Source organism: Cordyceps javanica, chromosome 2 (genome assembly GCF_051103115.1).
Source record: "Cordyceps javanica chromosome 2, complete sequence".
Lineage (NCBI taxonomy): Eukaryota > Fungi > Ascomycota > Sordariomycetes > Hypocreales > Cordycipitaceae > Cordyceps > Cordyceps javanica.
In genome coordinates, this window is record NC_139296.1 from 5743361 (window position 1) to 5765454 (window position 22094).

The following is a 22094-nucleotide window of genomic DNA, read 5'->3' on the forward strand; positions in this document are numbered from 1 at the left end:
ACTCTCCTAGCATAGAGTGATTGTTTCATTCTCTCCCTTCCGAGTTTGTCACCCTCGGATACAACCCTTCGCATATAGACGGAGGGCATATAGACCGACGAAATAAATGGCATGGAACTCATCATTCTCGCTGTCCACACCTTTTTTCACTGGTGAGGAGTAGTTGAGGAGATCTTTAATGAGCCGCCGGTGCAGATGAGAGTTGAAGGCCTTGCCGACCATAACAATCCTTGCAACGTGTTAAAAGCCTGTTATCTCAAGTTCCTAGCTGGTAGAGTAATATGAAAGAACTTTTCAGTCTTACGTTCCTGGGGCCGATGGCGACCCCTGAGTATAGTAGAAACAGGCTTGATAAAGACCACGCACGCGGCACGCACGCGCCGGCGCATAGCTTGAAAAAACAGGGATAAGCCACCCAACAGGTACCCAACGTTCACCAAAGCCACTTCAGAAGTGCTAAACTTGCCCTGCTAAGAAGTTTATGTCACGAATAATGTATTAGCATTGGATCATATTAATTACGGTAACGGTTTAGGAAAAGCGTACACTCACACCTCCGTAGCTATGTGGCCGACACCAGGTTGATGAAATGTCTCACCAGGTAAAATGAATATTGTGTGGCCAAGGGTGAGCCGGTTTTACGCAAGGCTCTATCGCTAAGCCTTATTTTTTTTGACCGCCGTTTCTGCTCACCCGATCATAACGCCGTCGATGCCTTCATAACATCTTGAATTTACTTCAACCCCACTGTGCTTCACTCCAGCATACTCAAATAACGTTTTAATCTTTCCCCGCTGCCCGTTGTGCGAATCTCACGACGGGGCCGCATCTAAGTGCCTATGATACATGGCTACCCTACACACACGAATCGGTTTATACCAGTTGCAACTGAGGAGCAGGAAACGAACGGCCCCCTTGCTGATGCCGAAATCCTGATTGCAGAGGCCCAAAATCAACTCGACATACGCGCTAGCGTTTTACACGCGTGCTGACGCGCAATCGTAAAATGCGCTGAACAATTCTCCTCCGAATACGGGATGCGATCTGCGCAGCACTTCTCGAGAACCCTCCTGCAGGACTGCATGGCCGCCTCTTGCTGCGAGGCATCGCCTTGACGCCTCGTACTGTAGAAATTCAATGAAAGATCTTGCAGAACCATTGCCCAAGATCGCAGAAAGAGATATCCAATGGCACACCTACTTTATTCATGACTTCCCGCGAACAATACCCTCATGAGAAGGCACTGAGCTTGACTACGAACAGACCGTTGAGGACACCATCAAAGAAACCGCGCTCCACCGAACGCAACCATTCCATCCGATAAGGCAAAGCTGCGTACGAGCGATGGGAGCGTTCCCCACAGAACTCTGTTCAAGAAACACAGGCCCCTACAACGGAGCAACACGTGCCAGATACTTTAGACGGAGACGAGAAACCCACCCCTGCCGTAACAGAACCACAAAGCGTTGCCTCTGTACCGGAGGAAAGCAGCGTTGGCAGCCCGGAAGAATCTGATTCCACGGAGAAAGCATAGAGAATTATACTTGCGCATAGTCAGCTTGGTTGGGGGAAAAGGAACCAGCCCCATGGACAACATTTTAATGCAAACAACTTTCGTTTAACAGCACGCCTCGAACGATGACACTAAAAATGGGTCCAAGAGTGACCAGTCCCAACACCGTGACAAGCTCATTCAGGAGGTCTCCTATGATCATACCGCTTCCATGCTCCAACTCAAGAGACGCAGAGTGCCAATCACGTACATGCCGAAGTACCGAAATTGAGTTCGACTCGATGACGCCGGAACCACCAGCCGATACTTCAGAATCATAGCACAGCGACACGCCATCTCTAGTGGCCGCCATCGAAAGTGAGGAAAACAAATTGGTATCGAGGCACTTCCCGCACCTTCAAGAGCAGTTTTACTCGACGATCAACACGCAGAAAGGCGAGGTAGAAGATTTAATTTGTGCTTTACTTCAAGTTCCGTCGTGTCGCATCATTCCATCCAGGCTATGGAGATCAGACAGCTTCAACGTTGCTATCTTAGTTCGTCTACCGTTTGGCAAAAACGTTTATCTATGGCTTCCCTTTTGACATCGCATTGGGGAGCATTTATTTCCTGGGAATGTGGAAGAGAAACTTCGTACCGAAATTGCGACATATCTCTGGCTACAAGAGTATTGCCCAGACGTACCGATCCCTTCTTTATATGCCTTCGGTTTCCCTGATGGCTCAATCGCACGGCCCCTTGATGGCTCAGTCGTGCAGCCTACACGCTTTATGCTTTAACACGCCTATGCTGACTTCTTCCTCTATTAGTTCACATACCCCGCATATAGCCCATGGTGGCGGAGGCTAAGGAAGTGTTTTGACCGCATTATTGCTTTTCTTCTTGGCCGCCCTCCCCCAATAAAGCATGTGCTTCACTCGATCCGCCATAGTCTTGGCTCTGGGTTTCTTCTAATTAGTGAGGCCCAAGGTAAGAGTCTTGCATTATCTTGGCATAAGCATTACCATGATAGAAGCTATACGGAAAATCTATTTCGTGACCTGACGCGCATCGCGCTGTCGATGAACGCAACCCCGCTAACACGAATCGGCTCGCTATCCCTTCACCGCGATACTATTTCTTTAAGTAATAGACCATTAAACCTGTATATGCATATGATAGAGAATGAGGGAGTTTCTATACGAATTCCACGTCAACGGACCTACCTTGATACCTCTCAGATTTGCTCTTGATTCAGGACACCAAGCTACAAGGGCAACCCAATTCCATACTGGATACACAGGATGGCCGGCGCCAAATGGCCGCCATTGTTGCGCTACGAGCGACGATGCACCGCTTCATAGACCCGGATTTACGGCAAGACCCTTTGAACCTTACACTAACGGACTTACATCAGAGTAATATATTCGTCGACGAACACTGGAATATCAAGGCTATCATTGATCTCGAGTAGACACACACCTTGCCTGCCGAGATGCAAGCCCCTCCATATTAGCTCACATCCAGAGCTGTTGATGGTTCAAGTGAGCCTTGCCACCTTCAATAGTACGAAAAAGTCCTTGAAGAGTACCTGAGGGTATACAGGGACGAAGAAATGAAACGGAACCCTTCGACGAGGCAGGCAGACCTACAGCGAAGAACATGGCACAGTGGCGGCTTTTGGTTCTCCAAGGCCGCGACCATACCAAAAGGCATGTATAACATATTCAACAGGCACATTCAGCCCATGTTCAATGAGCGCCATCCTGAAATGTCAGTCTTTAATAACGCCTTCTACTGGTATTGGGGCCTGCAGGGTTAAAAATTCATAGATGTAAAGCTGGAGGAGAGAGAGATATATATGGACGAGCTAAGGAAAGCACATCATGATAAAACTTATTAGATCAAGAGCGAGCAGAATGCATATTTGCTGTCGTCCGTCCTATACTTCTGGTGGCCTGCTACGCTCATAATCACTGCGCGCCCATTTCACCATCCAGTCGCATTCCAGAACTTGCTGCACAGTAATACGCTCCTCGGGTCTGTATTCCAGCATTCTCTTCATCATGCCCAGAAATGCAGCCACTTCCTCAGCGCATAGCTTTTCCATGTTGGCCTCTCCACGATATTTCTGGACACGGTTTCGAAAAGCTTGCTGCAGTCCCGGCCATACATGGCGACCTTCCTTTGGCTGTCCATGGTGATCGAAAAACTCATCCCGATCGTTCCAATTTTGATACCAGTTATCAGGAAGTGGCCCTAGGATATCCACGATCTGGCACATGACTTCCTTCTCTGAGTAGAAGGCGCTGCTGAAGAGAGCTTGCATCCCTATTATATCCCATATTGCGGTTTCAAGGCTCCAGATATCTGCAGAAAAGGATAAAGGTGTATCCGGCTCGAAAAGGGCCTCTGGTGGGCGGAAGTCTATGGGCGTATGGCAGTCTTTGCCCAAGCGAACGTCCGTGTCTGGCGAATATGACTCCCCAAAGTCGCTGAAGACTATTCGTGCATCACACAACGCGAATTCTTTGGCTCTTTTCCCCATATACAGCGGTGCTGTAATAGTTGAAGGCACATTCGTCGTCAGTGGTTGGCCGTCGTGGCGCTTAACCTCGTATGAATCAGGTTCGCCATATTCTTCACGAAATTGTGGGATGGATAATTTATCGATGATGCTCTGTGATTGTACCAGAACATTACGGAGATGTATATCTGATATCTATCATTAGTGGGGTGCCTGAGCTATATAGATGCAATATTGACTCTCACCTCCGTGGACGAAGTTTTGCGAATGAACGTAAGCTACGGCGAGAACCAGCTGATAGGCCATAGCACGGGCAACGTCGAGACGAAATAGCTGGCTGAATGAGCACTTTCTCAGGTTGCAGAGGGCAGGCGCAGTGGTGTAGCAGGGATGCGTGCCATTAGGGCCACTGACGGTGAACTCGTCCAGCAGATGTGGTATGTTGTCAAAACCTGGGGCATCCGACTTGGCACTGAGAGCCCGAAGAATCGGCACCTCGTGCGGAAGTGAGCCTGCAATTCCCACTTTCAGTGCAAGGTACCGCTGATCTTGGGAGTCGTGAACAAGCCAGACAGTCGACCAACCTCCATGGCCTAATTTGTCGACAACTTCATATCGCTTGTTTATCTTATCGCCAACTAGAACAGGATGAAAACCTCCCGGCACGTACTTGTCTAGACGCTCTGTCCCATCAACAGAGCAATAGCCAATCACTGAGGAATAGTTTCGCCTCGGCGGTGACCTCTTTGGCGTAGAATTTGGTAGTCGAGGGACCAGCAGCGCCGTGCGTAAAACAGGGGATATCTGCGACGCACAAAAGAAACGTTGGGAAGCCCTTTGACGAAAACACAATTTGCGTGGAATCATCTGGCTTTATTGATGCAAGTTCGTTCGAGGTAGCTTTGTTGCGTCTCGCTGCGCCTTGCAAAAAGCTGTGAATGAATAAAATCACGGCGAGTGGCAAGGCGCGAGGGTTGTGTCGCGTGGTCATTTCGGGCGCTAAATTTTGCTCGGTCTGTACTCCGTAGACAGTGGTGCAATGCCTCGTTCACTAATAAGAACTACCTCCCGCGGGCGCCTTGCGGGTGCGGCGCCAATGCCCACCTGGAGTATCTCGTCCCCGTTCCTACCCTCCTAGATGAGACTTACAATCGGTGGCAAACACACGGCTAATAGAAAAAAGAGGGGAAAGATGAACGGAAATTGGCGCTAAATAGCGCGACGTGGTGGACATGGTCGGTTACGCTAGTTGATCACTATGTTGATAAAACTGCTTTACTAGCGCCTGGTTTTGGCTTACACTACTGGGTAGTTATTTAACTCGCTAGCTACCGAAAAGCGGATTTCCGTACTGTGGTTCGGTTGAGAACTGTGATAAAACCTAGCAACTTACACAGGCCCTCTTGCGCACCGAACTCGGCCAACCGCGATGCCGTGCTTGCCTCGAGAGACAAGCCACAAACTGATAAAACAAGATGCTGGAGGATGAGCAGCAGCCGTACACAATCGGGGGAGAATACCTGTCCGTGACTTCAGCCCTAGCCCTAGTCATGTCCTCGACCAAGTGGAACGACGGCCAGCTGCTCGTTTCGATGAACCACTCAAAGCGCGTTCCGACACACCGGAGAACCCCGCGTGGCATCAACGGATCAGCGGCCGTAACAAATTGTGGCGGAGAGGTGCATCTGCAGCGGATCGCCACGCATGCGACCATATGGCCGCTTTCACGCTGTTTCCCAGCCTGCCGACCGAGCTCCGCCGCAGGATATGGCTGGAAGCCGTTCCCGACGATGAGGAAGAGGTCTGCCTTCCTTGGCCCGGCGACGTGCCTGCCCACGTGGTCGAAGACGACCCCCTGAGCGAGCTTCCCGTGCTGCCGCTCACCGTCGACACGGCGTTCCCCGTCACCATGCACGTATGCCGCGAGTCGCGGGCCCTGACGCAGGATTCCCGCTTGAGCAGTGTGCGCTTCCGCGCCTCACGTCTGGCGCGGTGCATGACGCCGTTTCGCCGCTTCCGGCCCGATAAGGACGTTCTATACTTAAGCCACGACTCCGTCTACCACCTGCTGCTCTTCACAAGCCCCGACAGCACCAAGCTCGCCCAGACGGAGCCAGGCTCGGCGGCGCGGCGCTGCTACGATGATTTGATGCGCACGTTGCGCGCCACGAGGCGGCTCGCTGTCAACGTGGCGCTCATGTCCAGCCACCATGACCACATCCACGAGTTTCTGTGGGAGCACGTCGAAGCGTCGCCAGAGCGCCTTGCCATAGTGATTCCCGGCACCAGGCCGTACGCGGGGTCTTGTAAGGACCCTCTCGGCTTCGTGCCGCCGGGGAAGCGCTGCCGGCTAGTCGCCGTGCCGGACGCGGCCCACGAGAGCGTCGTGGTGCGGGTGGTGGACGAGTATCGAGAACCGAGAGCCGTATCCCTCGGCGAGGCGATGCGCGGCGCGCGCAAGGAGCTGCGCGACTGGTGTGGCGGCGTCCCCAGCTACGAGGCAACGCTCGACCGGTTAGTGGTGAGCGCGCAAGTCTTTGTCGAGTACCAAAAGGACGGCACCTGGCAAGAGGTCTGCATGCAGAGAATGTACGAGCCGCACGCTCATCCAGGGTCAATAGAGTACGTGCCGTTGAACCGACGGCCCAATCCAGAGCTTGTGAGAGTATCCGACGCGGATTTCGAGTTTCGCCCTGCAGCTTTTGAACGTGCAGGGTATCGGTGATGGGGGCTCGTAGTGTGAGCTACTCAATGGTGATAGATTACGCGCCTACTGACGCAAGGTAGAATACGAGGAAGGTGAACTCTCTAAATGCCTTCCTGTGGGTGGGCTAAAGAGCCTAGGTACCTACCACCACCTACTTTGAGACCGTCAACCGTCACCGTCAACCGTCAAACCGTCGGGGCGGCGGCGGCGGCGGCGGCGGCGGCGGCGATTTCAAAAATCTGGCGTTGATGTAGGAAGAGAGTTGCAACTTGGTGGATCTGGGATAGGTTATGTGTAAGTATACACTGTGTACCGAGAGATATGGTGCTGTGCACGTAGCAATACCCAATTTTTATCGGGCGGCAGCAACTCACGAGGTCGGCTGCCTTCGAGTGCTTCTGAGTTATAGGCCCATCGCCAGAAACAGCGCTCGTCTGTCGCCCCAAAATGCTCCTCACATGCTTGCGAGAACTTCACAATGAAAAACGCATCGAAAACAGGACGGCTGTTATTTCGCCATGGCGTGCCTATTGATGGGCGCAGACAGCCTGGGTCGACGAGATAGTTATGGCTTTCTCCTCTCGCCAATGCAATATGCGCTGTACCTTGGAAATATGAAATTTGCACGTGCACTCCTGAAGTGCGACCGCAAATTGAGAAGTCAGCCCATTGACACCATTCCCTTGCTATATTTCGCAATATTGGGATGTAAGGGAACAACTAGCGACAGAATGGCCACCGCGGTGATCAAGTCATTGATCCGTAGGGGCGAGCGCACAAATAGTCGTTCGCACCATGATATCCGTGACCTTCGCCCTTTGCTTGGCTTATAACAGCTAGAAATTCTGCGGAATTGGCGGTGCACTCCCTTGTTGTTCGCCGCCCTGTGCCGAGCGCCTGTCTCCGTTATTGATGCACTCATCAGCGACGGCGCAAGTATCGATTCGACAGAGTAATGATCGGTGTACTTTTTCGCCCCTGAGTGCCCTTGTTTTTGAAGGTTTATCTGACATGCGAGTAAGTAAATATATAGTCTAGAAACTAGTGAGTAACGGCGCTCGACTTGACGACCGCCGAGGGAATCTTTGGGGCTCCGCACTCGACCGAGCTTGCTATGCTAGCCGTGCCCTTCAGTTTTGCTGTGTGGGCTTACAGGGCGAATGTGGACGACGTTGCCAGAAGAGAGATCACAGGGCCCTCGAGGTCCTCATGAGGTGCGCGACGACAGACAATTTGAGTGCTGAGCATGTCTCGCACAACCTGGATAATTACTACGTCAGGCGCGATGATGAAGAACATTGGATACCCTGTTCATCGCGGCCACTAAGAGAGAGAGACGCCTCGCTTGCTGTTAATACGGTTTTACGGGATTTTTTACGGGAGCATTATCCGGATTACTGGCACCGCCATATGGCCGGGCCTACGTATTTTTTCCCCCGTCTGTTCATGAGGTCATAGTGCGAAGCGACCCAAATTATTGCATACTACATTGGCTTATAGCCTTCAGGTTTTACTATGACTTCATTATAATAAATCTCAGCGACAATCCAGATTATAGCGCAAGGTTATTATTAGAAATACTTCAGTTATTGCACAGTGATTAAATTACCAACATGATTTAAATTCATGTTTTCACATACTAGTACCTAATGACTGCGATTCTCTCGAGTTGCCTGAAACACGTGGGCCTGTACGCAAAGCCTGGGCCAATTTTACCACTAATTGACCTAGCAGCCTACTCATCCATGGGCACAATACCTCTACGTACAACTTCCACTATTAAAATACGCGCTAATAAACCATGAAGTGGCTGCGGGCGGTGGCCGCGTATTTGTGGAATTTTCGCTACCTCCCCATGAAATACCGCTGGCCCCTGATCAAGCTCCGCCGCCGCCTCTTCCCGACGCAGTCGCCGCTCGGCCTGCGGCGCTCCATCCGTTTCGCGCGATGTATCTAGCACCCCCCGCTCCAGAGCCCGGTCTTGTTCGTTCTAGAGCTTTTGTGGCCGTTTCCTACCTGGAAGTTCACTGCGGAGCTCCCGCCGCCGCCGCAGCGCGTCGCGGCAGACCCGGAGGCGGTGGACCGCAGGGCGCACGACCTCCAGCTCCTCCGCATCATGCCGCTCTGGCGTAGCCGCGACACGCCACTTCGCACCCTGTACCGCATTTGTGAGGCGGTATGCGCGAGAGATGGGGACCTCGTCGCGTCTGAGACGCAGTATTTTTGGCGGCAAACGGGCTGGGCCACGGCGGACATTCCAGATCCCGCGTGCGAGGACGAGGAGCAGTACGCCGTCATGGCGGCGACGGTAGAAACGCTTGTCGAGTGCTTTAACTGGCGGCTAGAACTGGGCCTACGGCGTGGCGACCCCCCCTTTACAAATATCTACAGAGAACCGCCTCCTGCCTCTCCTAAAGCGTGTCCGTCGTGGACAGCGACCGTAGGAGCACTCTCGGAGAAATTGTTCCTCGGTAAGGGTAGGACGTATGTCGAAAGCCCGTTTCACCGGCGCAACATTTACAAAGCGACCGGCGACTTTTACTCTGTATAAGAGCCCCTTTCTCGACGGAATTTTTGTTTTCAAGTGGATGAACGTTGGCATTTGTTTCACTAGATACCCATATAGCAATTATCCTTGGTCGCCATAATCGCCTGCTCACTAATGCGAATCGGAGAGAGCAAAGAGGCATCACCAGGTCATAGCACGAATAGAAGCGTTAAAGACGAACCTTGCTTATGATGATAATATAAAAAGAATAACTATCTAGGAGCAGAGACAAAAGCTTGCTAAAATCTTGTTCGCGTAATTTAGACACTTAATGGACCCTGTCATCCTGTGCGGCCGACAGGGCGTAACACTCTGAAGCGTGGTAGCTTTAGTATGCGCCAGCTCTGGCCATTCTTGCCAACCAAACAGGCTCAATGTCCGCTAACTGCTATGTAATCGATCCAGAGTGGGTGGGTGAGCATGCGTGCCTATTTCAGCAGAATTAGGCCACAGGTCAAAATTGCTCACCACGAGTTTGTGGACGCTAAACCTAGATGAGGGCTAACACTTATGCCACGACGAACTCTACTAGAGTTCGTTGAAAATTTATATGGCCCCACAAAACAATAGGGGGTAGAGTTCGTTAAAAAATCGGTGTAGAGTTCGTTAAAGCGAAAGAAGCCGTATGGCTAGGTAAAATGAGCATGATATATATCGCTAGAAAGAGATTTGTAAGGAGAGTTTAATTTCCAAGTTACGGGTTTATTTCATATAATACGACGTTATTATAGCATTATGAAGTTTGGCGTAGTTGGGGTTAAAGTGGGTTAGGGATGCTGCCCGTAATGGCCCGTTGCGTGTGTTAGGTTAGGGAAAAGCGGTTACGAGGGTTAGTATATATTGCTAAGATATACCCATGCGTGAGGGGAAAAACAGTTACTAGTATACCATAGGTTTACCAGAAGTAATGGAGCCATTTATATACGATAGCCAGTACCCATTTGTGTTTTGTCAGGAATGCCAATAGGCGTATATTGCCAAGGAGGTTAGCACGCATTTAGTAAGTCACCATGTAATAATTTAACCAGCGACGCGGAAAACAATCATTAATAAAGTACAAGAAATTCCCGGGTTAATCCAGTAATAAACAGAGTTGGCAGAGTACGAGTTGCCCGATCGAATACATCCAATTCCATATATTGAGGAACTAACACTTATGCCACGACGAACTCTACTAGAGTTCGTTGAAAATTTATATGGCCCCACAAAACAATAGGGGGTAGAGTTCGTTAAAAAATCGGTGTAGAGTTCGTTAAAGCGAAAGAAGCCGTATAGCTAGGTAAAATGAGCATGATGTATATCGCTAGAAAGAGATTTGTAAGGAGAGTTCAATTTCCAAGTTACGGGTTTATTTCATATAATGCGATGTTATTATAGTATTGTGAAGTTTGGCGTGGTTAGGGTTAAAGTGGGTTAGGGATACTGCCCGTAATAGCCCGTTGCGTATATTAGGTTAGGGAAAAGCGGTTACGAGGGTTAGTATATATTGCTAAGATACACCTATGCGTGAGGGGAAAAACAGTTACTAGTATACTATAGGTTCACCAGAAGCAATAGAGCCATTTATATACGATAGCTGGTACCCATTTGTGTTTTGTCAGGAATGCCAATGGGCGTATATTACTAAGGAGGTTAGCACGTATTTAGTAAGTCACCATATAACAATTCAACTAGCGACGCGGAAAACAATTATTAATAAAGTATAAGAAATTCCTAGGTTAATCTAGCAATAAACAGAGTTAGCAGAGTACGAGTTGCCCAATCGAATATATCCAATTCCATATATTGAGGAACTAAAGAGCGACGGGGTATGGTGTCGGTTATGCTAGTATGTGGCACGCGAGGTTCGGGTTATACAACGGCATTATAAAGAAGAGCATAGATAGGTCAATAAGTGGAAGAAAGGCGGCCATATCTAAGCCAAAAAAAGACAACCACGTCAGTTACTATAGACGGAGGGCATTTGGTGCCAGAGGTTATTCCGCAGCCACATAGCCAGCAGTTAGTTCGAGGTTAGAGGCGTAGCCAGCATCGAGATTAGTATTATTCAGAACACACTAAGGGTTTATAGCGAAGTCAAAGAAGAGAATTCTAGTCAAGCCGCCATATTAGCCACATTAGACGAATAGGATCACATACAGGAACAGCGATACAAAGACAGCCAGGGCATACGGCACGTGGAGGAATTAGACCCGAAGAATGAAGCTAATTCGTGGTTATAGCGGGTTAGATAGACCTAGCATTTGGAGGGATTGGAAGTGGAGGAATTACAGCAGTTAACCAAGGACCTAGCCAAGGACGAATTAGTATTGGGTTATATAAGCGAGCAATACCGCATGTTATTAAACGAGGCATATACAACATGTTAGTCGTACCGGATTGGGTTGCTGTCCATATTTAAGATCAACCAGCGCGAGGTATCCATGTAGGCTAAGCAGCCATTCGAGCCACGGATAGAAGCCGATTCGTGGCAACGGTATAAAGGCGTAATATACAAGATTATTTACATCATTTACCGCACCAAGCAGTAGTCATAGGAAGAGAGACTACCGTACGCGATGACGAGCGAGCAGAACCAATGTTAGAAAGGGTTTATTAAGGCATACGCCTAATACCAGGCGATGTAGGAATACCAAGCTAAGTTAAGCGCGCAAGAAGAACGCGAACAGTGGGGTAATAAGAGCGGTAGTAGCGAGGACAGTAGTAGCGAGAGCGACAAGAGCGAGGCTAGGAAGGATATTAATAAAAAAATCAAGGAAAGCTAGGAATCGTGCCGCAGCATGTGTTTACAGTTTATCATTGCCATATTAGACCATGCATTAGGCGACTATCAGTACGACAGCGTGTTAATCAGTACGTTGGCCATCATGGGAGTTCAGGACAATGGCGGGTAGCAGAGTACGTTAGATTATACGCTAGTGTTATCGGCCGTGATCAAAGTAGCGCGCATATTAGTTTTATATTATATATATAACGAGCGCTAGGCCGAGGTACGCGCTATCATAGAGGAAAGAGGGATACGGGAGGCCGACGCACGACAATTAGGCATATCCATATTTGCGCGCACACGACAATACGTCCACAGGTTCATGACCTACACCGGGAAGGAGACGGACAAGTTCCCGTCGCTAATAGATTAGATATTAGAGACCCAGACGTACGGCATAAAGATTCGGTTCACGACCATGGCTGGCGGGGTAATTAATTAGATCGGCGACTAGGTAATATTCCGGCAGATTCGATTAACCATAGCCGAGTTAAGCGGATTCATGCATGCCGTGTTATAGGAGGCACGTAGTATTATAGCCGAGTTAACCATGTGTGGCAGCGAGGGCACACAGGGTTTGCTAGCCATTACGTGGGATAACGTGTACGATGACAATAGTAACGATGCCGTGGGTTATACGTTTATTAAGGACAACCGCAACACGCCATAGGTTAAGAAGGGAAAGGGGTATATTAAACAGCGGTTAGTTTAAAGCAGGAAGTAACAGAAGTCATGGTTATAGCCGGATAGCGCACTAGCAGATTAGCTAGCGGATGGAGTAAGGGACTAGCGACCAAGGCATCCATACAGAGAGAAAAAAGCAAATAAGTATAGCCATGTATTAGATCGATTCCGCGAGAAGTTATTAGTATTGATATATATGGTATCCGGGCAACCAGCACACGCGACGGAGATATTAACGGTGTGGATAGAGAACACGGCCAATGCGGGGACGTGGAACATATTCGTTAGCCACGGGCAGATGTGTTTCGTGACGGCGTATCATAAGAATTTCTAGCAGTCGGACTAGGTCAAGATCATCCATCGGTTTATGCCGCTAGAGGTGGGCGAGTTGTTGGTTTGGTATATGTGGTTAGTGTTGCCGTTTTGGCAGAGCGTGCAGGGGATCATCAAGAGGTCAACATTCCGCAGCGCATATATATGGGCGAACAAGATCATATCACGCAACGCCATCGACTAGGCGGCGGATCAGGATATGCACCAGAGTAGCCAGCAGGACAGAGACGACCTAGGGCAAGGCGACGAACTAGCCATATAGGCATTCCGCGAGGTAAAATGGTCATTAGACCGGGTACGGCGCATCATCCAGCAGCACAGCGAGCGGGTGTTAGGGTATAGGTTAAACACAAGCAGTTAGTGGCAAATTGCTATAGCAATATCGAATAGATATTTGGGCACCAAGCATAACCCGTCGTATTATGGGGAGAATAGGGAGGACGAGGAGGGGATCGACGATGCGGGCGTGAGCGACACGCGGGATTTAATAGCCGGGCACACATCGCACGTGGCTGGGATGATATATGCGCGCGAGATGCAGCAGGGATTAGGCGGCACAGCCATGATGCGTGAGAAATTTCGGGAGGTCAGCCGAGAATGGCACCAGTTTTTCGATTTCGGGTAGGAAGGGTCCGGGTAGTAGACGGTGTAGGGCGGCGCGACGGGGGCCGCGCAGCAGCGGAGGCAGCGCAACAAGTTCGAGGGCAGCCGGCAGAACGTGCGGTTACGCCGATTAGAGGCGTTGCGGCAGGTAGACGTGTCGATAGTGTTGGCGTGCATTAAGGGCAAGGGAGCGACGTTCCGTCCTGGGTAGGCGAGGGTAATCGCGGCGATTGTGCGGGGGGAGAGTCCGGTGGTATAGGTTACGCCAACCGGAGGCGGAAAGAGCATGTCGTTCATGTTACTAGCGTATTGTTCGCAGCAGGGCCAGACGGTTATGATTATGCTGTTAGTAGTATTATAGGAAGACATACACAGCGAGTACGTGAAGCACGGAATCGAGGCCAGCATATAGAACAGTAGGACAGGGGTGCACCAGGGTAGCCGGGTCATATTAGTGGTACCCGAGGCAGTATTCATAGCAGCGTTCCGTAGATTCATCCAGCGATTATAAAACTAGTATGCGATAGACCGGGTGGTGGTAGACGAGTGCCATACCATGTTAGACGGGTCCGACGAGTTCCGGCCAGCGATACGTGATATTGGCCAGGAAATCGCGTTATGGGGGGTATAGCATGTATTTTTAACCGCCACATTACGACCAAGCGAGGAAAAGGAGTTTTTCTAGCGGGCGCACATCCGAACCAACCACGTGGTCATGTTTCGGGGCCAGACCACACGGCGGAATATCCGGTATAGGGTAGTGGTTGTGGAGGGCGAGAAGGGTGTGCGCGATCCATACGGCGCCTAAGAAGAGGCGGAAAACGACAAGGCGACGGGCATAGCCAGGAATTAGATCAAGGAGCACGAGGAAGGACGTGTTATTATATACGGCAGTAGCGTGGCACGCATAACCGAATTAGCCAAGAGGTTGGGAGTGGATACGTATTATAATAGGGCAGGCACGCGGGAAGAAAAGCGACAACGCATGCACGCATGGATAACCACGAAGAGGTTAATCGTAGCGACGAACGCATTAGGTTTAGGGATCAACGTGCTAGACGTGCGGTTGGTGATTCACGTTAGGGCGCCGTTATAGGTACGTGCATTCGCACAGGAAAGCGGCCGGTTAGGGCGTGACGGGCAGACGGGGATATCGGTGGTTATTTGCAAGGCAATGCGAGGTCAGACGTCATTTACTAAGGATAGTAAGAGCATACGCGAGGAGGAGATGGTGGAATATATTCAGGGGACCCGTTGTTGACGATTTGTGTTGGACAAGGCGATAGACGGGCACGTGCGGGAAGGTAGATACGGGTCGGAGGAGGAGACGTGTGATGTGTGTTTAGAAAGGGGGCACGAGCCGTTCCGGCAGGTGATAGCGGCCGGAGAGTTGACGGAGGGGGACACGGTCGCCACGGCAGACACCCGCCTAGACAGGGGAAGCAGGACCCCCAACGAGGACATAACGACGGCGGAAGAGAGCGTTAGCAGGGACAGAGAGCCCCCAGACCCAACAGTCTACCATGATACGTTACGTTCAGACACGGCATCCACGCCGGAGGATATGTGGATATTTAGCAACAAGCCAGAGAGGTTAATAGAAGAGAAGAGTAAGGCGGCGACGGAGAAGATGGGCGATGCAGGGTTAAATATGGAAGTATACATACAAGTCCGAGAGCAGGAGTTTGCGATGTAGAAGGAGAGTGAGAAGGTGCGGAATAATTCGTTGTTGACAGAGATTTTCGAGGCATAGTTAGCGAGTTAGAGCGAGGGTTGTGTTTGTTGCCGTATGAGCGGGCAGGAGCCCGAGCACGGGAAGACATGCCCGATCGAAGCGGATCATCCCAAGATAACACAGGAGGTTGCAAGGTATGTGCAAACGGTGGAGGAGTGGATGGGCCGGACAGGGTTATTTGCCAAGTATAGTGGTTGTTGGCATTGCGGATTACCGTACCGAATTTGCCGTCGTTGGGAGGACATACACGGGGACGGCGGCAGGTTCCAGAGCGTGGCCAGGGGGAGATACCAGTATCCAGACATGATGGCGAAGATTATCGGGATAGGGTTATCAAGGGCGTACGACGTGTTAGAATATACGTTAGGGCAAGCGGGAGGAGGGGAGGGGGGAAAAGGATTGAGGGTAGAAGAGATGTTACGGATCGGGGGGCGGAAGCGCAAGAGTTGGGGTAGGATAGAGACTAACGAGTTATGCATTACGATAAGTTTATTAATGTATTAGCACGACGAGGATAGGGCGTAGCGGCAAGGCTAGGGTAGGGGCGCCCGGGTTAGAGCGTAGGGTATAAATAAGAATATTATATATATAGGGTACTAAGGATATATATAATCCCTAGCGGGGTAGTTAGATTAAATTAGATTTATATATAGGGTTAGGATATATATAACCTATAGGGGTAGTTAGATTAAATAAGATTTATATATACGGGGTTCATATATATACATACCATAGGGGTAGTTCGATTAAATAAGAATTATAGTTAAAATAGAGTATATATAGTGTATCCCCGTGGCCGTGGTTAGATTAAACCAAGCAAGAGCCTGATTTAGTGCCCGATATAATGGGACCAGGGCGACGGTGGAAAGAGCAGATTAATATATGACTACGGCTATGGTTAGATCGAACTGAGCGAGAGCCCGATTACGTGCCCGATTTAATGTAACTAGGGCGACGGTTAGCCTAGCAATATTAGGGTTATAAAAAGAGGGTTTGGGGTTAATTAAATAAAGGGTTAGGGTTATAACCGTGGTTTTATAAAGGGTAGCCATAGGTATAGGGTAAGCGAAAGTGGCCATATTTAGGGTTTTATAAAAAGTAGCTATAGGGGTGGTGTAAGCAAAAGTGGCTGTGTTAATGGTTTTGAGAACGGTAGCCATAGGGGTGTTATAAGTAGAAGTAGCTATCTCTTATGCAGCGATGAAATGGGGGCCATTTGGGATTCTTTTGGTAGGCGACAAAGTCTCCACAAAAAAATATAGGGGGCCATTTCGAATTCACAGGTTAACCCCATTTCATAATAGAAAGGCCCGCCCAGAAATAAACCTAACCTAGCCTAGGGTTATAAGCAGGTTGGCTAATAGAGTAGCCCCATCGTATTGTAGTCGTCCGTTATAAATAAGGAGAGAGTAATAGTGTAGAAGATAAAGTTTATATGCGAATTAAGTAAAACTAAGACCATAACATTAATTTAATTAAACGCGCATCGGAGTAGTTAGCCAGCGTAAATAGCACCTAGCGTTAACGGTAGTATAGGGGGGGTTGAGAATAGGGGGGACAGGGGCACGGATTATATGACCAGCAGCAAAAGGACAGAGAGAAAGAAAAGGAGAGGAAACATATAGATACAGCATATATATAACAAGATAACCAGTGAGCATACGCCCGTTTATCCACGACCCTAGGTTCCTATTTTTATTTTGCGGTCTATGCCGGTAGGCAATAGTTCGGGCTAAGGCGGCGACCTATTTAATAAGACACCACAGTAACATACCAACCATGGCACGCAAGGCTATTTTATAAGCCATAGAAGATATCCCGAATATCGTAGACACATAAGCTAAGTTAGTTAAGTATGAGTTACCCGACCAAGAAGAACCCATCCTATATATTAACCCCCCCCGAACCGACAGATTACGATGCTATACATGCCCGTATGTGGCCCGCACGGTATAGGGTATATAAAAACATTGCCAGGAGTAGCATGGGTAGGTTAATGTCGGGAAAGGGGGTTATTGCGCCCGTGGTTAGCTAGCAGACGCCCGCACGTTGCCGTGGAGTACCGGCGTACATTGCCAGAGGTTATTTGCAGGTAGCCTAGCCAGCCATTGGTTTACGGTCCAGGCAGCGGATAAACAGGGAGAACAGAACGGAATCGCTAGTAGGAGTAGCCTAGATAATCAAGAGAACGTATAAGTGTTTGAACATATGATGAACGACATGGGCACAACATTTATAGCGATGGCAGCTAACGATAGAATTAGAGAGGACGACTAGAAGAAAGAGGCCAATGTATGGTTAGGCTAGGTCGGATAGGCATAGCATTTAGAAGGATTATATCCGAAGACGTTATTCACCATGGGCGATCTACCAGCCGCGGATAAGGGCACGTTACAGCAATTATGCGATAGTATTGAACGGGTCATAGAGGTAGCTAAGCGCGTATACTACCGTCGGATTATCAGATTATCGACCATGTTTAAGATCAACCGGCGTGAGGCCAGCAAAAGAGCTAGCTAGCTATTCGACGCACGAATGGAAAGCGATTCATGGGCATGGTATAAAGAAATGTAGATATAGATCACACGCATTATATACCGCGCTGAGTAAATCGACGACGACAAGTGGCCACCGTATGTCATGATAGAGGAGCAGGGTAACGCATAGGACGCATAGGAGAATAGCGCCCAAGCACGCTATAAGGCTATATGCAGTCAGGCACAAGAGGAGACCTAGACGAGACGGGATCGTGTGTATAGAGAGTTAACCCCTAACGACGCGAGCAGCGTTAGTAGCGTGCGCAGCGCCAGTACATCGGGCACCAAGACGGAAGTAGTAGACGATAACGAGTTTAACCGGCAAGGGTTAGTAGCGATGATATATTTGTTAGACCATGACATTAAGGACGACGAGTATAGCAATGCTATCATTAGTGCCATGGCCGTGATGGGCATTGAGGAAGGGGGCGGGTGGTGTAGCCCGTTGAATTACACGCCGAAAATGTCGGCCATTATTAAGGTGGCATGAATGATGGCGGTGTATAGCGTACACTAGGCATGGCAAAAGGACATCTACCGCGTGATTGTGGCGGATTAGGCGCGCCCAGCGTCTGGGAGCAGGCCCGCGGTAGTGTTAACGGAGTAAGACGCCAAGTAGAGGGTAGCGGGGGTATTTCCGCGCGTGCGTAAGATAGTGCGCCGATTTATAACGCGAATTAGGGAGGAAAGCGACTAGTTCCTGGTGCTAATAGAATGGATATTAGAGGCGCGGACATACGGGATACATATCTAGTTTAACACGATAGCGTCGGGCATAGTCGATTGGTAGGGTAAGACGTTGCGTTTCCAAAAGACAAAAGTAGACATAGCCTAGTTGGCGAGCATGTTCTATGGGATAGTGGACGAGGCGCGGACCACGTTAGAGGAGTTAGCATTATTGGGTAAGGGCGAGATTAGGCAGTTGCCGGCGATCCCGTAGGCTAGCGTCGAGGACGATAACAGCGAGCAGCGGGAGGGGTATTGGTTTTTGGCCGACGAGCGAAATAAGTGGGCGCGGAACGGCGATGGGTTTGTGATATAGTGGGCCGTGGAGCAGGAAGAGCATTAGCGCGCGTGGATCACGACGAAGCGAGGATTGCGGCACCCATTACGAGAGTAGGCCATGCGGTAGTACTAGCGGGGGGTCGATCGATTCCGAGAGGTGATATGGTATTTGATGCACATAACGTCCGGGCAACCAGCACGAGCGAGTAAGTCGTTAGAAATCCGGTTCCGGAACACGCGCAATAGCGGGGCGCGCAACATATTCATTAGCCACGGGTAGGTCAGGTTTGTCATAGCATACTACAAGAATTTCCAGCAGACTAACGAGGCCAAAATCATCTACCATTTTTTATTACGTAAGGTAGGGGAGTTATTGGTGTGGTATTTGTGGTTGGTATTGCCATTTTGGCAGAGAGTCTAGGGTATTATTAAAGGCGCGGGGCGTGTAAGTGCATTTTTATGGGCAGCATAGGTGTTAGAGGGCGGGCTAGCGGAGGACGAAGGGTACCATAGCGGGAGCGACTAAGAAGACGACGGGTACGAGAGTAGGATAGAATAGTCGACGATATCGTGCGTATCGACATTGCCAGCGGATTGGTAGGATTAGATCTGGGAGCGCAAGTGGACCACGGATCGGGTGCGACGGGCGATACAAGGGTACAGCGAGCGGTATGCGGGGAGCCATATATCGATCGTAGGGTGGCGGCATATAGCAATCGCAATCGCGCGACGGTTTTTAGGCGTTAGTACCAAGGGTTTGGAAGGGTATGAGGACGAGGACGGGATCGACGACGACCCGGTAGATTTGTAAGCCAGGCACGGATCGCACGTGGCGGGCATAATATACGCCCGGGATATGTTCGAGAATACAAACGGGATAGTAGCCATGCGCGAAAGGTTCCATTCGGTCAGCGAGCGTTAGCACCGGTTGTTTACGTTCCAGGGCGGGCATACGGTATAGCCAGGGGCTAAGCGGAAGAGGGAATAGTACGAGGGTAATAGGGGCGAGGCGAAGCGGCGGCGATTTAAGTAGTTATAGTATGTCCACATGGCCAGGGCATTACAATAGATAGTCGGTGCCGGGGCGCGGTTTCGGGGCCAGCAGGAGCAGGTAATATAGTCAATCGTGTAGGGCGATAGGATGGTATTGCAGATTACGAGCATAGGCGAGGGCAAGAGCGTATCGTTTATGTTACCAGCATATTGTTCGCCAGACAGCGTCACGATTATGATTATGCCATTAGTAATATTACAAGAGGATTTATATACGCGATACTAGGCCGCGGGTATCATATCGAGCGTGTGGCAGAGCGGTTAGGGCATGCTATAGAGTAGTGTTGTATTTATGATGCCCGAATTAGTATATACGAAGGGGTTCGATGATTACGTGTATTAGTTATAAAAGCAAGGCGTATTAGACTAGGTGGTGGTAGATGAGTGTTATATATTATTAGACGCGAGCGCGAAGTTCTGGCCGAAGATAAGGAAGGTCGGGGAAGTGATGTAGGGATGGGGTATGTAGTGGGTGTTTTTGATGGCGACGTTAGGACTGGAGGAATTGACGACGTTTAGCGAGGTGGCGGTGGTGGACATGAGGAAATGTCGTGTGTTCTGGTCCCCGACGATACGTAGGAACATTAAGTATAGCGTGGAGGTGGTGAGGAGCGAGGATGGCGTGGCGTAAGCGGGTAGGGTCGTGCGCAAGGCTAAGGCTAGGCAGGAAGAAGCGGAGGACAACCGGGTATAGGAGATTGTGGAGAGATGGTAGATAGGCGATGGCGAAGGGCGAGCGATTATATACGCGGGCATAATTAAACGGGTTCAAATATTAGTGGCGAAGTTAGGATGTAGCGCATATTATAGTAGTGCTGATACGCGAGATGGCAAGAGCTGGATGATGGAGAGTTGGAAGACGGAGGAGTGGGTGATTATGGCCACAAACGCGTTGGGGATGGGAATCGACGTGCTAGATATACGGTTAGTGGTGCACGCATGGATGCCGCGGCGTATACGGGATTTGGTGCAGGAGAGCGGACGGGCGGGGCGGGACGGAGGACGGAGCTAGTCGGTGGTGGTGTGTGGGCCGATGATGGATGAGACCGCGGAGGATAGCCCATGGGCGCGGGAGGCGGCGACGGTGGAGTACACGAGCAAGAGACAATGCCGGCGGATTACGTTGGACTAGGTTATGGACGGGAGAGTGGACCGGGAGGAATGTGGCGAGGCGGAGGAGGCGTGCGATGTTTGTAGGGAGGCGGCGACGGTCGTAGACGGGGAGGAGGCGGCCGAGGCGGCGGCGTGGGCGTATAACCGAGCAGGGCCGACGTTAGAGCGCTAGGCCGCCGCGGCACGGGTTACCGAGTGCTGGGCGACGACAAGGCGAATGGAGGAAGCACACGTATGGAGCGAAATGGAGAAGTAGTTAGAGGAATGGGCGGGACGGTGCGTGGTGTGTCGATTAGTAGGCTAGGCGGGTGATCATAAGGAGGTAGATTGTCAGAGGATAGAGAAGGGCAAGATAAGGGAATGGGTGACAGAGGCGAGGGCAGGGTTAGAAAGAGAAGTATGGACTAAGCGGCGGATAGAATGGTTTAGTGGATGTTGGTGGTGTGGGTTGCCGTAGAGGATATGCGAGCGGTGGGAGGTGGTCGAGGGCGATGAAGGCTAGAGGCGAATGGTTGAGGGTGGCTAGTGCCAATATGGTGGGTTATTAGTTTGGGTGATCGGGACGGCCATAGGTATACATAGATCGTGGGTGGCTAGCAAGGTAGGAGTAGAGGTAGGGATAGTAGTATTTTACTAGTGGATGGGGAAGAGGGTAGAAGTAAGAGAGGGTATGGAGAGTAATTAGATGTGTATGTTGTTGATATGGATAGATTAGAAGGTTAAGAATCAGCAGGACATAGGGTAGTAGAAACGTGGAGGGTAGGAGAGCAAAATAGAAGCAGAAGTGGAACAAGCAGGATAGGATTTCGAGTAATCATGATTAAGGTTCAAGGTAGTATTTAAATTGGCAGTATTCATAAGTAGAGAGGAATATATTAGGGTTCATAGCAGGGTTAGGGTTAGGGTTAGGGTTAGGGTTAGGGTTAGGGTTAGGGTTAGGGTTAGGGTTAGGGTTAGGGTTAGGGTTAGGGTTAGGGTTAGGGTTAGGGT

General features: G+C 50.1%; 4 protein-coding genes across 4 annotated transcripts; 2 read left to right on the forward strand and 2 right to left on the reverse strand.

Moving 5' to 3' along the window:
* Nucleotides 1-3434: 3434 nt before the first annotated feature.
* Nucleotides 3435-4609, reverse strand: V2A60_004240 (uncharacterized protein; the record flags this gene model as incomplete). Its single annotated transcript, XM_083255561.1, has 3 exons — nt 3435-4207; nt 4265-4531; nt 4561-4609. 3 exons carry the CDS (start codon nt 4607-4609, stop codon nt 3435-3437), a joined length of 1089 nt encoding a protein of 362 aa, XP_083111687.1.
* Nucleotides 4610-5733: 1124 nt separating this feature from the next.
* Nucleotides 5734-6744, forward strand: V2A60_004241 (2EXR domain-containing protein; the record flags this gene model as incomplete). Its single annotated transcript, XM_083255562.1, has 1 exon — nt 5734-6744. One exon carries the CDS (start codon nt 5734-5736, stop codon nt 6742-6744), a length of 1011 nt encoding a protein of 336 aa, XP_083111688.1.
* Nucleotides 6745-8527: 1783 nt separating this feature from the next.
* Nucleotides 8528-9277, forward strand: V2A60_004242 (uncharacterized protein; the record flags this gene model as incomplete). Its single annotated transcript, XM_083255563.1, has 2 exons — nt 8528-8663; nt 8721-9277. The coding sequence occupies 2 exons, from the start codon at nt 8528-8530 to the stop codon at nt 9275-9277; spliced, it is 693 nt and encodes a 230-aa protein (XP_083111689.1).
* Nucleotides 9278-13478: 4201 nt separating this feature from the next.
* On the reverse strand, nt 13479-13958 carry V2A60_004243 (uncharacterized protein; the record flags this gene model as incomplete). Its single annotated transcript, XM_083255564.1, has 1 exon — nt 13479-13958. The coding sequence occupies one exon, from the start codon at nt 13956-13958 to the stop codon at nt 13479-13481; it is 480 nt and encodes a 159-aa protein (XP_083111690.1).
* Nucleotides 13959-22094: the final 8136 nt, after the last annotated feature.